The sequence below is a fragment of the Nelumbo nucifera genome, chromosome 6, assembly GCF_055504915.1.
Source record: "Nelumbo nucifera cultivar China Antique chromosome 6, China Antique-T2T, whole genome shotgun sequence".
NCBI lineage: Eukaryota > Viridiplantae > Streptophyta > Magnoliopsida > Proteales > Nelumbonaceae > Nelumbo > Nelumbo nucifera.
The window spans coordinates 35,529,922-35,547,821 of record NC_142654.1 but is presented as its reverse complement, the minus strand read 5'-3'; the positions used below and the strand labels follow the sequence as shown (position 1 = coordinate 35,547,821).

General features: G+C 37.1%; 1 protein-coding gene and 2 non-coding genes across 4 annotated transcripts; all 3 read right to left on the bottom strand.

Moving 5' to 3' along the window:
- Nucleotides 1-617: 617 nt before the first annotated feature.
- On the bottom strand, nucleotides 618-689 carry TRNAD-GUC (transfer RNA aspartic acid (anticodon GUC)). Its single transcript has one exon. It is a non-coding gene; the product is annotated as a tRNA-Asp (tRNA).
- Nucleotides 690-4,934: 4,245 nt separating this feature from the next.
- On the bottom strand, nucleotides 4,935-5,006 carry TRNAD-GUC (transfer RNA aspartic acid (anticodon GUC)). The gene has a single exon. It is a non-coding gene; the product is annotated as a tRNA-Asp (tRNA).
- Nucleotides 5,007-15,552: 10,546 nt separating this feature from the next.
- LOC104608779 (abscisic acid receptor PYR1-like) lies at nucleotides 15,553-17,597 on the bottom strand. Of its 2 annotated transcripts, none has more exons than XM_010274863.3 (2): nucleotides 16,892-17,597; nucleotides 15,553-15,740 (listed from the first exon to the last, which is right to left on the bottom strand). In XM_010274863.3, exons 1-2 carry the CDS (start codon nucleotides 17,544-17,546, stop codon nucleotides 15,715-15,717), a joined length of 681 nt encoding a protein of 226 aa, XP_010273165.1. In that variant the 5' UTR covers nucleotides 17,547-17,597; the 3' UTR covers nucleotides 15,553-15,714. The 2 variants fall into 2 exon arrangements, with proteins under 2 accessions (XP_010273165.1, XP_010273164.1); XM_010274862.3 differs by lacking the exon at nucleotides 15,553-15,740 and adding an exon at nucleotides 15,891-16,448.
- Nucleotides 17,598-17,900: the final 303 nt, after the last annotated feature.

Below are 17,900 nucleotides of genomic sequence, written 5' to 3'. Positions count from 1 at the left end.
AAAATTTAAGTTTACAATATAAAGTATTTTAGACTAAGAAATATGAGAATTTTTCAACTTTCATGTACTAAAAAATTATATTTGAAATATAAAATATTAATATATATTTATAATTAGGTCAGTTTAATTTTAGTCGAATTACAAATGGCCAAACTGAAACCAACCTGATTTGGTCGGGTTGGAAAATTGTTGTACCAAATTCGACCGAAAATACTAGAAAGTGACTAACTTGGGGTGAATTGGGTGATTAGTTTAGTTAGCTTCATCAATTTGATGAACATCACTAGATGAAATTAATTATTGTTATTTTTATATTACAAAAAAATTATGAAAAATAGTATATAAAACAATTGTCAACTCTTATGTATTTTCTATTATTTAACTTTCACTTAACAAAATTTTGAACCTTATTCCCATGAATGCTTCAAAAAATGCTTGAAACGAGAGGGAGAAACATTAGCTTTTTTGCTTTTGAAGATAACTTCACTGGCCAAAGAAATATATCCATGCTAAGAAAATTTGAATGGACAGGAAAAATAGTGCCTTCAATGGGGAATAGGAAATATCAGCTAAGAACTGATTAATCCCCTGATCAATTCCCAATACCAAAAATCCATCGCCGTTGCCGGGGATCGAACCCGGGTCACCCGCGTGACAGGCGGGAATACTCACCACTATACTACAACGACTTTGTTGCCTTTAGTACATGCAACAATATCTTTATAACATTAGCCCCCTCTTCTATTGAACAACTTTTTATTCCTTATAAAACAGATGTAAGCAATAGCAATCCAACATATCATTTTAATCACAATATCTTTATCCTGGACTAGTTTCATCAGATTATAAAGACAAATAGACAATTAATTAATCCAAGAATCTTGGAAACATTGAGATAAGTTCAAAATTCAGAATCCTGGAATTTGTTGTAGACCAAAAAAACACGATCTTTCATAGGCAAGGTTCAAAGTATAAATACAGTTTGATATGCCGAATTAAGCGTATTGGACTTTAATATAACAATCTTTTAATGTTTTTTTCTTTTAGTTTTTTCTCAAACATGTTCGGTACGATCAGTAAAAGGCCCCGACTACCCTCTGAAACAGGTCTTACCCCAAAACTCCCTCTACTTCGCATATCCATGAACCCCAAATCTTATATATATATTAAAGTAGAAATATGTCATATTAGAGGCTTAACTTTCTCTCTTATCCCAATAGAGAATTCTTAGTCCCTCTTCATTTTAGCCTTTTTTGCTCCTTCATGAAGCCACATCATTACTCCCTTCTCCCTCTCTCATTTTGACATCTCAGTATGCTTGGCCCATCCCTCTTTCCTCTATGTTTTTCCCTTTGGATATCCCTTCCTAAAACTATTCCTAAAATCTCTCTACCAAAATCTAATATTATATAATCTAGCCAAGTGGTACCACTATCCCCCATTCTCTCCTAAATTATCTATAATTCCTATTTATTTCCTAAATTATATACAATTCTTAATTATCTCCTAAATTATTTCTAATTTAATAGAGAGCTTATCTCCTAAATTATCTTTAATCCCAATTTATCTTATCCCCTACTTGTCATCCATATCTATCAAAAGAAAGTTTGAATTAAAAAATTTAAGAATTATTTATATATTATAATGAAATTGTGTAATAACTTTAAAATATTTATTAAAAACACAAAAAAAAATTATCATAGATTTAATAGTATTCATATTATTAATAATTTTATACTTTTATGAAATTCATAACAAAATTATGTACTAACAATATAAATTATAATTTTACGAATTATTCAAATAATAAAAATTTAAAATTACAAATTTTGTTTAAAATTTTCGATAACTAAATATTATAAATAAGAAAATATTAAAAATGGATAAATATTATATAACAAAATAATTAATATTATGTAATAACTTTAAAACAAATAAAATTTAAATAATGAAAATTTTTAAATATTTTACATTTTATTTAAATTATTTAAATAACTAAATATTTTAAATAATGAAATTATGTAATAAACTTAAAAATTTTATTAAAAGCGAAAAATTGTTATAATATATTTCATAATATTTGAATTAATAATAATTTTATATTGGGTTAATAGCAAATAAGAGCAACTTTTTGCCCTTAATATCAAAAAAAAATACTACTTTTGTATAATAATTATAAAGGGGTAATTTTTTTGCGAAAATATCAAACAAGGGCAAAACCGTTGCAAATAAACACCATCTTCACTACGCCCATCAACCTACCTTCTAATTGGGTGCTTGATCTCCTTCTACAAGAACCATTGTAGTCTATTGGTACACGAACCTCCTCATGGAATCCCTGACACTGACAATCATGGTACGTCGGACTATGTGATGGATTCTACTAAAGCAGTTTGAGTTCAAACCAGTTGGGTTAGAGGAGCCAGATTTTGTTCCATTGTTGATGGCACACATGACTGATGGATTGAAGGCCCTGGTCCAGTTGAGAGGACTTCACTCAACTTAGAGTTATCGATGGCAAACGTTAACAAAGAAGGGTTCGCCATGACGAGCAAGACGAACTCATGGCTTATTTAAGGGCAAAGACAGAGTGATTTATGGATTCTCTATAAACATTAACAGAGAAGGGTTCGCCATGAGTTATCGACAACAAACATCACTCGCCATGAGTTATCGACGACAAACATCACTCGCTCAACGCAAACTTATAGAGGAAGAAGACGAATGCCCTTATTTGATATTTTTCAAAAAAAAAATATCTCATTTTCGGTTATTAAATAAAAAATATTATTTTTATTGATATTAAGGGCAAAAAGCTGCCCTTAACGGCTAGAAACCCTTTTATATTTCATAATTTTATGGATTATGAAATTAAATAAATAAGTAATAATGAAATAACTAAACAATGATATTATTTCAATAGATAAATAATATTGTAAATAACTAATTATAAATGTTTTAAATATTAAAAAATTTAATAACTAAATCATGTTTTAAATATTATTGAAAAATGAATAAAATAGATTAAATAAAGAAGTTACGCAATAACCTTAAAAATTTTGTCAAAAACAAAAAGATAATTATAATAGATTTAATAATATTGATAATAAGAATATAAAATATAAATAATTTAAAAAATAACAAAGTAATATTATAAATAACTAGTTTTTAAATGTTTTAAATATCAAAAAATTAATGTTGAATCATATTTTAGACATTATTTTAAAAACAAAAAACAGATTAAATAATGAAATTATGTAATAATTTAGAGGTATTAATTATTAAAATAGTGAAAGTAGATTAAATAACTTAGAGGTATTGAAGCTTTATTAATTATTTATTGTATTTTCATTATAACTTTTAATAATGATTGGATATTAAACTATTGTTATTTGTTAGAGATTAGATGACCAATTTAGCTGAAATTAGTAGTGTTCACTAAGCAGTTTAATTCGGTTATAGATTGTTTGGCCAGTTAGATTGATATGGTCGGGTTGGGGAGTTGGTCACTCGAAACTAACCAACCATTAGTGAAAACTGAGCAACTCGAGTTGTACCAATTAATGTTTTAAAAACCAACCCAAAGACCGACCCACTTTTGCATTTAGGTCGCGGTCACCAGGTCAACCATCCTAGTCGAACAAGTTAGAATGTTCTGCGCCATCACTCTATATATTTAATTAATATATATTTATATACATATATAAATGTGCATATATGCATATATGTGTAAAAATACATATTTTATCAATAAGTATTGTATAATTATGTTTTACATATAATATATGCATTATTTTATATTTTATTTATATTTTCAATACATTTTAATTTTTTATTTATAAAAATTATTAAAAATTGCGATTTGAGGACAAAAAATGGCGTTTTTCGCAAAAATAGTAGGGTAAAGCACCCACGACACATTAGGATGCATAGATCTTGATAACTTACCCCAAAAAAAAAAGAAGATTACCTCAATCAGACATCGGAGTGCAAAAGTTATGGCCTCCGAAAGTTTACACATGCATTAAGTATGCAACCTATATATAACCCACTGACCAGGTTGAATGGGTCAACAGTTGAATCCTCCAAGTCAGGTGGTTTTTTACCAAGTCAACAGTTTTTTACCAAAGGGAGGGTTTCAATAGAACTAGACTCGGAATCAAGGTTGGGTGATGGTTTAAACAGTTCAACCGGTCGGGTCAATGGGGGGTTGAAAACAATGGTTTCAGTTTGGGCCAGTTTTCAGTTTGGTTGGTTGGTTCAAAAGATTTAAATTTGAAAAATTAAATTACATTTAAAAGAATAAATTTAAAATTTTAAGTTTACAATATAAAGTATTTTAGACCAAGAAATATGGGAATTTTCTCACTTTCATGTATTAAAAAATTATATTTGAAATATAAAATATTAATATATATTTATAATCAGGCCAGTTTAATTTTAGTCAATTTACAAATGGCCAAACTAAAAGTAACTTGACTTGATCGGGTTGGGAAATTGCTGAACTGAATTCAACCGAAAATACTAGAAAGTGACCAACTTGGGGCGAGTTGGATGATTAATTTGGTCAATCTCATTACTTTGATAAATATCAATAGATGAAATTAATAATTGTTATTTTTGTATTACAAAAAAATATTAAAAATAGTATATAAAACATAAATAATTTTTTATTATTTCAAAATTAAATTATAAAACAATTATAAACTCTTATGCATTTCTATTATTTAACTTTCGCTTAATAGAATCGATAAGAAACAAAATTTTGAACCTTGTTCCTATGAATGTTTCAAAAAGATGCCGAAAGAATTTTTGAAACGAGAGGGAGAAGCATTAGCTTTTTTTACTTTTGAAGATACCTACAAGAAATATATGCTAAGAAAATATTTAGAACTGAATAATCCCCTGATCAATTCCCAATACTTGAAAACGAACGCCGTTGCCGGGGATCGAACCCGGGTCACCCGCGTGACAGGCGGGAATACTCACCACTATACTACAACGACGTTGTTGTCTTTAAACTGCCCATATCGGATTAAGATTTATTTCCCACTTCTATTGTTTCCATACCCTCTCGTCATACAATATGTGAAACAGAATCTCTCATTTTCACATTAATAATTTAGAGCAAGAGTTCACCATATACCACTGTAACCATTATGGTTTTTTTTTTTTTTTACAAAAATATTATAGCGCTTGAGTCTTACCTATATAGAAAAAGAACCTAAAGGAGTTTTTTTTACATTTTCTTTCATTATATATCCCTGTGCTCTAGTGCATAAGCTTTGATGAATATTGTTTCACTCAATGCCAGAACATAATCGGTGAAGGTGTTTGTCTTGTTATCACAGAAATATCCATAATATAAAATCTATTTTCGAGGTATTTATACTTTCATTTGTTTTTTTTTTTTTTTAATTCCTAAAGTTAGCAATCCAAAGAGTTTCTTTAATTCAATTATAGAATAATCAAGGGGTGCTAGACAAGATGCATGGTTTGGGTTATTGAAAACAAAAATAACTGCCATGTCAGCAAATTTATATAACTGACGTGGCATTTGTTTTTGTTTTCAAAAACAAAACCATACCTCTTAGTCTATGCAACTTATGCCACAAAAATATTTGTCAAAACTCTTATAACAAGGCTTAGTGAGTTGGTTAGGGAGAGCTTTTGTAGCTTCAAGTTTAGGGCAAAGCGGGTTAAGTCCTCCCTTGCATCTTTTTATATTTAAAGGTAATTCTCACTCGCTTTGTGTCCACCATTCCCTCTCTTTTTCTATGTGTAAGCAGTAGCTGTCCTACTGATCACACTTTTTTCACAACATCGTGGCAGCCCTCTCACGCAAACTCACCTTCAATCCCTTATCTCCTCTCCTCCATTTTTCAAAACTAAACCAGCCAACTCCGCCGTCTACACTCTTCCCCCAATTATTCTTCCCTTGTTCGCCCCATGTTCAAAGACTGAAACCCCAAGTCAAACCTTAACTGTTCCGTTAAGTATCAAACGATCAAACTTCCGTTAACTTACAATATTTTTATTTTTAAAACTCAAAAAAAAAGTTAAAAGGAAAAACAAATAGAGAGAAACCACCCAAGTCTTTTCAGGCTTCCTGACTTTGGACTATAAACAAAAACGCCATAAAAGCATAATACTATCCACCATTAACAATTTGCGGGAGGCCTTTTTTTTCCATGCTTAAGCTAGGGGTGGAAAATCTACTTAAATCTTCACAGTGAAACTTTTGGAAATATGGTTTTCAAAACCGGACCAGACCGGTTTCGGTTTCCCCAAAACTGGATTTTTGCAAAGAGAACATTGATTTGATCAGCGAAGTGTTAACCCGAGTGATTGAACTGTTCAAACGGTTCATGTAAAAACGAAGAAGAATGGGGAGGTAAGTGTGGGAATTCCTCCCAAATCTCGCTCCAGCCCTCGTCAACCATGTCTGAGATTTGATGACGCAGCGTGACGCACTCGATTGGGCTAACTATACAAGCACCCTGACGATTGAGTCGGCTTCGGACTTGAAGCCTCACAAAAAGAACTAGGCGTAGAGCCTTAGATGAGAGAGAAGTGAATAAAGAAATTCTTGTGTGTTATTAAAGCTCATAAACAGAAGTATTTATAATAGACATTGGTAGACTCGTAGAGTAAAATAATTAAGTAATTCAGACTTGTAAAACAAGTAGGAAACGTGACTTGTCGTCTGATGTCAATGCCTTCGATGCCCACCATCCGATGTCCACCATCATCCGAGGTCGGTTGGCATAAGGAGTCTGTCCTTCTAATCTTGAGTTGGCGCTGATTGGTTCGGTGGGTTCCACACTGACCCTCCATCATTCTCCCCCACTTGGAAAGAACTCGACCTCGAGTTATGATCAGGATAGGCAAGCGTTGCTTCCGACAAATAACGATGAAGATCAGCAACATAAATGTTTTGGAAATACCCATGTGATCCGGCAAGTCCACTACGTAAGCATTGTCATTGATCTTCTTAATAATCTTGTATGGGCCGTACTTTCAAGGCTGTAGCTTGTTATGTTTCCCAACGGGTATGCGTTCCTTCCTTAAGAACACCATGACTTCATCACCGACGTCAAACACCTAGTACCTGCGATGCCTGTCAGCTGCAAGTTTATACTTTGCATTGGTCCTTTGAAGTTTCTGCTATACTTCCTCCTGTACTGACTCGATCTGTCCAGCTAACTGCTCTGCTAAAGTACTAAGGCCTGGTACCCTGGGTAGCTTCACCAAGTCCAACGCATGGTTAAGTACTTTCTTATACACAATAGAAAATGGTGATCTACCTGTAGACCTATGAACTACGTTGTTGTAGGCGAACTCTGCTTGCGCTATGGCAAAGTCCCACTACTTCGGTCTCTCTCTGCAAATACTACGGATCAAGTTACCTAGAGTTCGATTTACCACTTCCGTCTGTCCATCTGTCTGCAGATGAGCTGTACTGCTAAAATTTAATGATGAGTCAAATAGTCTCCACAAGGTCATCCAGAAGTGACTTAGGAACCTCGTATCTCGGTCCGACGTGATGATCTTAGGTACCCCATGTAAACAGACAATTTCTCTAAAAAATAGTTTGACTGTCACTGTTGCATCCGCGGTCTTCTTGCATGGGACGAAATGTGCCATTTTGGAGAACCGATCAACCACCACAAAGACAGAGTCCATGTTTCTTGGAGTCTTCGGTAAGCCTAGCACGAAATCCATAGACAAGTCTTCCCAAATCGCAGTAGGAACAGGTTAAGGCATGTAGAGGCCAGTATTCTGGGTTTGACCCTTAGCCGTTTGACATATGTAGCACCTACTCACGATAGTGGTCACATCTCTTCTTAATTTAGGCCAGTAGTAATGCCCCTTGACAGCCTCAATCGTCTTGTCCCTCCTGAGGTGTCCTGTTAAGCCGCCTCCATGCAAATCCCTAATGATTTTTTCGCAGAGGGAGATGCAAGGAACATAGTCGGTCCCCCATCATAAGAAAGCCATCATGTACGTAGAAATCACCCGCTGGTTGTCGATTCATGCATTTTTCCCAAACCTGCTTAAAATCTTCATCCTGGGCGTACAGATCTTTCAAACATTCAAAGCCCACAATTTTGATACTAAGAGTCTTGATGAGGGCCACATGCCTGCTCAAAGCATCGACCACCGTGTTCTGTTGCCCAGCCTTATACACAATTTTGTATAGGAATTTATCAATAATAGCATATCACCTTGCATGCAGATCACTCCTCAACTGTTTTTGCTTAATTAAATACTTAAGAGCTTGATAGTCGGTGTAGAGGACAAATTCTTTAGCAATCAAATAGTGTTCCCAGGTCTTTAATGCTCTTACGACAACATAAAATTCTTTATCATAAGTGGACCATTTCTTCCTGGCTTCGCATAGCTTTTCAGTGAAGAAGGCAACTGGTCTCTTTTCTTGTGATAACACGGCCCCTATGCCGACTCCACTAGCATCACACTCAACCTCAAATAATTTGTCAAAGCTTGGCAGTGCTAAGACAAGAGCGGTGCACAACTTCTCTTTGATGAGAGCAAAACTTTGCTCTTGTTCTTCTCCCCATTGAAACTCACTCTTTTTCAAACACTCAGTGATAGGGGCTACAATGCTACTAAAGTGTTTGATAAACCGCCTATAGAAAGTTGCTAACCCATGAAAATGCCTTACGTCTATGACGTTCGTTGGGATTGGCCACTCCCTAATGGGTCGCACTTTCTCCTCATCCACCTTAATTCCGTCCTTGCTTATTATGAAACCCAAGAACAACAAACTATCGCTCATAAAAGTACACTTCTTTAGATTAGCATATAGTTTGTTCTCCCTTAATGCACTCAATACCTCTCGGATATGTCCTATGTGCTCATCGACAGATTTGCTGTAAATCAAGATATTATCAAAATATACCACAAGAAATTTACCAATGAAAGGGCGTAGTACATGATTCATCAGTCTCATGAAAGTGCTGGGTGCGTTAGTTAGTCCAAAAGGCATGACTAACCATTTGAACAATCCATCTCTGGCCTTGAAAGCTGTCTTTCATTCATCTCCAGGACGAATTCCGATCTGATGGTAACCACTCCTGAGATCGATTTTGGAAAAGACCACGGCCCCATCAAGTTGATCGAGCATGTCATCCAGCTTGGGAATGGGAAACTTGTAGCCAATAGTGATTTTGTTGATTGCTCTGTTGTCGACACACATCCTCCAACTCCCATCTTTCTTAGGTGTTAATAATGCTGGTACTGCACATGGACTCATGCTGACCTAGATATGACCATTTCTTAACAATTCTTCTACCTTCTCCCGTAAAATCTCATTCTCTTTAGGGCTCATCCTGTAGTGTGGCAGATTAGGTAGGCTAGCAACAGGAACAAAATCAATGTGATGCTAGATATCTCGCATGCTGGATAACTCGTCAGGAACTACGTCATGAAACTCGTCGAGTAATCCTTGCACTTTCATTGGGATTTTGTCCTCCCCCAGTGATTCACTCACGCTTTTTCCCTTTACCACTAGCAAGTGGACCTCGCGGGTATCCTTACATTCTCTTACAAACTCAGAGTGATGATGTGCAATAGTGTATAGCGCACACCCTCTTTCTCGAGCTGGTATGTGTTCTTTGTACCCAGGTGCTTGGCATCTGCATCAAACTGCCAAGGCCTACCAAGCAAAATATGGGAAGCATTCATATCTACAATATCACAATAAACCTCATCAGTGTACTTACCAATAGAGAATGGAACCTTGCAGCGTTCCTCCACACGTACGCCCCCGACTTCCTTGATCCACCCAATCGTGTAAGGGTTCGGGTGTCTCTCAGGAAGTAGTTGCAGTTTCTGTACCACATCCCTGCAGATAATATTTTCTTGATTACCGCTATCAATAATTAATTCAAATAGCTTACCTTGTACAGTACACCTGGTGCAAAACAGTCGGTGTCGTTGTGTGGTATCTTTGCTTCTTTGAGATAGCATTAGTTTCCTCACTACACACGCGTATTCCTCATGCTCATAGGTACCTTCTTCGTCCTCCCCATCGGGTCCACAATATACTTCATCGTCACACACTTCTTCCTCATCCCTCTCCACCATGTTAACTGCCTTTCTTCTGGGACAGTCACTAGACCTATGCCCCACTTCATTGCACTTGAAGCACTTAAAAGGAACAGGTTTTGCATAGGGATTAATGGCTTTAGGAGGGTTTGTAGTATTACCTCGAGTGTTTCCTCCCGTGGCGGCCTTACTGGTGTTGGCTAGACTCGGTGGGTGGGAGGGTTGTACTCCTTGGGTTGGCTTGCCCTTGTCGACTGCTGTCGGCCTATTGTTGCTCCCACTATATCGTCGATAGTTATCGGCTCGGGTCTTTCTTGGAACATTAACTCAGCCTTCAAAGCTAAGTTCCTTGCTTCCTGCACACTCAGAACCATCTGGACGCCAATCTTGTCTCGGATAGCAGGTCTCAGACCACTCAGATAACGGGCTACCTATTGATTGTCACTTTCTGATAACTGGTTCCGTTCAGCCAATCTCAGAAATTCTGAGGTGTACTCGTTCATGCTTCTTGTTCCCTGCGCACACCGTTGATATGACTCAAACATATACTGCTCATAATCAGGAGGTAAAAACCCACCTCTTATTAATTGCTTCATACGCCTCCATGTTCGAACTGGACCTCTTCCTTCTCTGATCCAAGTCTCCATCATTCGTTCCCACCAGACAGATGCTCCTCCCTTCAATCGAAAAGCTACTAATTTCACCATTCTTTCTTCCGGGATCTCCATGTACTCGAAGAAACGGTCGACCTCGACGATCCAATCTAGAAGTCCCTCTATATCTAGATCTCCACTAAAAGTAGGAATATCCACCTTGAGTTTAAATTCATCATTATTCCGACAGTGATTAAAATTGCCGGGATTTCGCCAATTCATACCGGTTCTACCATCACCGGGAATAACTGGAGCAACGCCGAATTCTAGCTCGTCGTCGCTATCATCATCAAGAATAGGGTTCCTAGGTATAGGATCGATGATTGGTCTACCGTGGTCGTCTCCTCCAGCTTGGTGCAATGTGTGATCCCTATTCCTTGGAACATCCTCTCGTAACAAAGTCCATAGTTGTCTAGCTATCTCTGCCAACTGTTGCTCAATGTTACTAGTGGCTGTACACTGCTCTTCGATTGCTCTCCAAACAGCTTGTAACCCCTGATCTCCGTCACGGGGTTGGTTGCGACTGCTACCATCTTGATTGGCCATCTGACTGGGCGAACTCCCGCTCTGATACCACCTGATGCAACGTGACGCACTCGACCGGGCTACCTATACAAGCACCCGAACGATCGAGTCGGCTTCGAACTTGAAGCCTCACAAAAAGAACAAGGCGTAGAACCTTAGAAGAGAGAGAAGTGAATAAAGAAATTCTTGTGTGTTATTAAAACTCATAAACAGAAGTATTTATAATAGACATTGGTAGACTCGTAGAGTAAAATAACCAAGTAATTCAGACTTATAAAATAAGTAGGAAGCATGACTTGTCGTCCGATGTTAATGCCTTCAATGCCCACCGTCCGATGTCCACCATCATCCGAGGTCGGTTGGCATAAGGAGTCTATCTTCTAATCTTGAGCTGGCGCCGGTTGGTTCCGTGGGTCCCGTGCTGGCCCTCCATCATTTGAGGATAATTCAGGAGAATCTCTTGTAGAACTATCCAACATGAAGCTACATATATTATTTAAAGCACGGATGGCAAGCTTCGCCCCTATATAACTGAATGTTGAAGAAGATGGTGTTCTGTGATATCGTTAATGGCGGATAGCACTTTGGTTTAATGAAGTTTTCTTTCAATGTCCAAAGCGGCAAATCTCAAGAGACTTTGGTTCCCTCTCTTTTTCTCACTTTTACAATTTTTTAATTTCAAAAATAAAAATATTATAATTTAACGAAAATTTTACCGTTTGTTCTATAAACGAGGTGACCAAGACTAGACCTGTTCATGGGCCGGGCCGGGCCGGGCTTTGACTCTTTATTAACAGAAAAATGTTAGGCCCGAGCCCGAGCCCAGCCCGACCAACGGGCCTACAACTTGGGCCCGAGCCCGGTGCGGATAAAAAGCCCGAATCCCGAGCCCGAGCCCAAAGCCCGACCTAATAAAAGAAATTCGAATTTTTCCCTATTCAAATGGACATTTTCTATTTTAATTTAGATGTTTTTTTTTTTCCTTTATTTAAATGAACAATGGATCTACAAGTGAATCAACAACATTCTCAAATTAAAAAATTTATTCAAATGGACATCACATAGGGTTTTTATTTAGGTTTAACTATAGGTTAGGCCGGGTTTACTTAGGTTTAACTATAGGTCGGGCCGGGCTGGGCTCGGGCCAGGCTATTTTGGCAAAGCCCGAACCCGCTCGAATTTTATGCGGGCCGGGCTTTTTGGCCTGAGGTTAAGCCCGCAGGCCAAAAAGCCTGTTCAAGCCCATCTGGGGGTCGGGCCGGGCCGGGCCGGCCCGTCGGGCCACCCGGCCCATGAACAGGTTTAGCCATGACGTATTAATTATATATGATTTAGTTTATAAGGTAAAGTATATATGCATAGGGTGTCTAACAGCAAAGCAGCTCTAACGTATTTCTTTTCTTGTTAACATTCTCTGATTTTTCAGCTTATTTGTGGTTTCATTTGACTTGAAGCTGGATTCGACCAAACGAACTTCCTTTTCAATGCTTGTGCCTAGTCTGTTAGTCTGTACGTAACATTGATTTCCTTACAATCTCCAATCTCCTTTAATTTAATCATTTGTTTGTAGCAGGTAAAAGAACTCAGAATATATATAATTAATAAATCTGGTTGATGCCAGATTAGATGCATGGCCTTGGCTAAGACATGACCTGATCCCATCTTGAATCTGATTTTGAAAGCATTGCTAATAATAAATAGGTTTAAGATCGAAGCAAAGTTAGATAGCCTGACTACACGCCAAAGATAAATTTTCTAATAAAGAATAATTGGGCATTTCAATCACTGCACATCTGATCCAACTTCTTTTGCGTTCAAAGAATAATATCAACATGATGTCACAGATGATTAATGTATAAATATTAAAATATTCTGTCTAATTTGGTAGCATTTGATAACGCTGAAACAGGGTCAGGTCATTGTGGGTCTGATTCTGTAAGAGGTGGTTTATGCACGAAATGTGAGATGTAAAATTTGTAAAATTGGTTTTTTGAGATGTAAAATTTACACTGCTAGGAATTGTAAATGAGAGAAAAATACAAAATTTGTATCATGTAGGAATAAACCATAATTGATGCAAAGTTAAATTTTTTTTGGCAGATGCAAAGTTAAATTAGATACAAAATTTCTATCTGCTTCAGATTTTAACACTGCAAACAAATAGAGCTGCTTTTATTTTTCATGAATGGGAGCTCAATTAGAGAGCTCCCTTCAATTAATCACCTTTACACCGTATAGAATTCCTTTAAAAGGAGATGATTGACAATAGGGGTGGACACAAATCAAGTTTTTTACTAGATATTTTTGAGCTTGACTTGATATTCTAAATTAAGATTTAAGCTGAACTTGAACCCAATGAAACTCCGTTCGTTAAAGCTCACAAGTCTAATCAAACTTATATTATATATAATATTTTGATTGTTTTATATGTATATTAATAAATAATTTTTTTTTTATATTTTTTAAAAACTTGACTCATAATTGAACCCAGGTCACTAGCTTGAAAAGATGTTTGAACTTGATTTTAAACTTAAACCTCATATTTTTCTAGCAAGCCTAACTTAAATAACCAGATATTTGATTCAGCTCAGCTCGAATCCATCCTTCTTAGACATTACATGGATGGATCAGGTGTTTGTTGTTGTGGACCAACACTTCATATAGGTGCCTACAAATAACTTGGTCATCACTTATCAGCAGCCGGCCAGTGGGGAGAGAGAGATTATATGTGGCATCCACAAAAAGGCAGGTCTATCACTAAATGCCTCCTTGTTTATTGATTTTCAAACTTTGCGGCCACTCCTTTCCTTTTGAAGGAAATGAAAAATACAAATAAACATGGACAAAGAAAGCAAAGATTATGTGACAACCCACCAGTCGGTTTTCCTCTCTAATTAAACCTCGATTTTGTAGTTTTTTTTTTATTCTTCCCTGTTTGGTACCAATTGATTACAGATTATTAATAGTGGTTCAGTTGTAGGAGATATCCAGCTGATTGTAGCGGAGAATCGGGATCAAATTCATCTACCACAAGGGTTGGGGATGGATTATTACACCTTGTATTATGATCATGAACCAAGTGTGATAAGGTTAAATGTGGTGGTTTTTTTGAAGGATGAAGGAACACTGGGAGTAAGGATAGGTTACGAGTTTCTATTGACAGAATTGTATCTTCTTATAATTCATACCTCATTTTATAGAGAGAGATCCCAAGATTCTAAAGGGAATGAGTCAAAAGGATTTGATTCCTATTTGAAAAAATGATCTTTAATTCGGTGTTAATTGTTAAGAGAATACTGCTAAGAGTTCGTCACGTGTCTTGTGAGATCTCTCTCAAGATTCTCATGTATCCTATATTGAAATAGCATGGTGTCCTACTTAATTCTAATTTTTATGTAGGTTCCTACTGCCCTTAAACTCATCATAGGTCCATTATGACTTTAAATTCATTGAAAGTCTGTAATGACTTTAAATTTATCACAAATTTCAAATTTATCCTGAATTGTGAACTTATCGCAGATATTTATTAGTGCCTTCATTGCTATCACAGTCATGGTAAACAACAAAATATACTTACACCAAGAAAAAAAAATAAAAAATCTTTCTCTCTCTACTTTTCTTCAACGTCTGTCCTTACTTTTCTTCCATTAATAATTAACGTGCAACTTGGCAAGTTGGCAACTTGCATGTCTATACTCTACCTTTCCTTTTCATGACACCCTAGTCGTTCAATGAATAAATTAAAAGTAAAGCACACTCCGTCATCACTCATCTCTTCGTGTTTAATTGGAGGTCAAGAGAGTAGATGTGCATGTGCTATCCACATAAACATTGAGATTTCAGATTCCACCTGAAGCCTGACCACTCTATAGTCTATATTTGTTGGAGATTGGACAATCCTTTCGAGTTTCAAGTGTTGACTCGTTTGCCTCCACAATTTTTTAAATCCTTTAATTATTATTAGGGGCTTACTTTTATACCGTAAAAACCTACAACCAAACAACCTGTATCCGTATTCATAAATAATTGGGTCAAAGGTTCAAAGCTCCTCCTGTATCATGTATTTCCGACACCACAAATTTACCCTATTATCATCGGAGCGAGCTACAAAATTATTCACGCACAGACTGGCTGGCCTACGGCCCACGGCCCACCACATAGATATGGATTAACTGATAAAAGATATGACGTGCAAACGCGCGCGCTTACTCGCTTAGTTTGTTTGTATTAGCTGTACATTAATTACACACTATTAACTATTATTTTCATTGACCAGGAGAACGAGTCCCCTGTAGGTCATCCAATAGATCATGGTAATACAAAGTTATAAGCAACAGCATCAACTTATCTATGGGCCACCGTCCAGCTCTTGGGGTAGACCCTCAATCCCAACATTAGAAATTTAGAATGGACAGTCACCACGAGTCCAACACCATCCCACCCTCAGAATTAAACATAGAAAATGCTATTCCACGCAAAAAGAGTAAAGCCCTGTTGATAAAACATGAATCATAATCCTGGAGAGTAGAAAAGATTCCTTATCACATTGGCATCTCTTGAAAACTTCCTTGAGTTATCAAATGAATGCAGAATTCCCCCTTTGGAAAATGGAATTAACATTTGCAGTGTGCCAAGCTGATGGGTCAAAATCATAAGTCCAAATTTCGAATTGAACAGTTATTACATGGAAATCTCTATTTTTACAAAAATAAAAATAAAAGTAATTGACACCCTCATTATTTATTTATTTATTTGTTTGTTTGTTTATTTATTTTGGTAACAATTGACACTCTCTACTCTGAGAGCAAGTAATTCCAGAGACCCCAATCTCTCTCCCCTCTACCATTCTTTCTCATTCCTTCCATGGTTCCATACTTCTCTTCCATTAAGGGCAATCTTGGCATTCTGCAGGCTCCACATTAGAACTGTCGCCTACCCGGAAAGACTTGGGAAGTTGGGAGTTGGAAACTCCCCAGCTTGGAATTTCACACAAAATGACAAATTGAAATAGAAAAAGAGAACAGTACTCACAGGGAGGTAAGGAGGTACGAGTGAATGGTGGTAGCTAGCTTGTCTCTAGCTGGTTGTAGCAGAGACCTGGGATCGAGTTCTGCCTTCACCGGGGTTGGACCTTGGACGGGTTTAGAGGTTTGGGGTGGGCTGGCCGGGCCCCTGTTGTGTAGCCCATTTGTGATTTGCCTATCAAAAATAGATGAGCTATGAGAAATTGTATCCCATTTCCAAAATAACTCTCAACCTAACTTTTCTCATCTCATTCAGACATAATCAAAATCACAAAAATATGAACCAAAAATTCCAAAAAAAAAAGTAAGAAAGAAAATTACCAAAGAAAGCAAAAACAAAAAAAAAAAAAGAAAAAAGAAAAAAGAAACCTCTCGTTTGTTTTCTTCATGGGAACATGTGATCATTCAACAACAATGCCCCTAACTTGTTCGAATCAACAAAGTATTACATTTTAGATAATGTTTAGGGCATTCCGGCCATTTTAATGGAACCTTCATCAGTTCATCACCAAAAGAAGACCAAAAGAGGCAGCTTTCGGTAATTTTCGAGGCAAGAAAAGAAAGACGTGGGAAACTATTCGACTTATTGTTCTTTTGATTTTTTCATTTTTCACGCACCTGAGTTTCTTCTATTCGCATCACGAGCTAACCCTTCGGTCACCGACGCCAGCTTCTGCAGATTCAATTTCACCACCGTATCGGCAAACATACGAGTGTCATCGTCCGTATTCCCCTCCGGCACATCCACAACGTACGACTCCAAAACAACGGTCCGGATCCTCCCGTCGCCCCCTTTACACTCATTCACCGTCGTCACCGACCGGTAGTTCTTCAACCGGTGCTCCCCGCCGATGATGCTGAACCCAGTGACGTGTCTCTCGTCGTCCAGAATATCCAACCTCTCCGTACTGGTCGCCGCCGGAAGCCCGGATATAACGTTTACCTCTCTCAAGCATCCGACGGTGGTGGGGTACTGCTGGGATCCTTCTTTAAGGAAGCAGCTCTTGATGAAATGCTTGTAGGTCTGCGGCTTATCGAATCGACGAACTATGGACCAGACCGTGTCGATGGGAGCTTGTATCCGTTGAGCGAGTAGAGATGAACATTTACCCGTACAGATACGATACGTATGGTGGTGGTAGATGACTGGCTTTAATTCCTCGAATTCTTCTCCACTTAGACCGGCTGGAATCCTTGTGTGATGTGCTGTGTTCGTGTATTCCATCTTCTCCTTCTCCGTCGCTGATATCTCTTCTTCCTCCATTACTATCATTAGAAGAAGGGCAGAGAGAGAGAGAGGGGCCTGGTTGGCAGGTTGGGGAAATTTTATACACTATATAAAATAATTAAATAATATAAACGGGAAATGATGTGAGGAATATTGTAATATAGTAATATTATTATAAATAAGTATTATTATTATGTTGGAGAGTTGTCGACTTATGATGGAGACAGGTGGTGGGTTCTGGCTCAGCTGGGTCATCTATCAATTCTTGACGGATCGACTGATTCAGTCCAGCCGAGCCGAGTCCAGCCCATTGGATTTTCTTTTGCTTCCTTTTGACCTTATTTTTTTCAGATTTTATTATTTTAAGTATTTTGGTAGTTTGTTGTACTAAGAGTATAA

What these genes read in the sequence shown, in the direction of transcription:
- LOC104608779 (XM_010274862.3), bottom strand. Translation starts at nt 17,546, where the DNA reads ATGATAGTAATGGAGGAAGAAGAGATATCAGCGACGGAGAAGGAGAAG. An exon ending in TGCGAATAGAAGAAACTCAG is followed by an intron (nt 16,449 to 16,891) that starts GTGCGTGAAAAA and finishes TATTTTTGATAG; the next exon opens with GCAAATCACAAATGGGCTAC.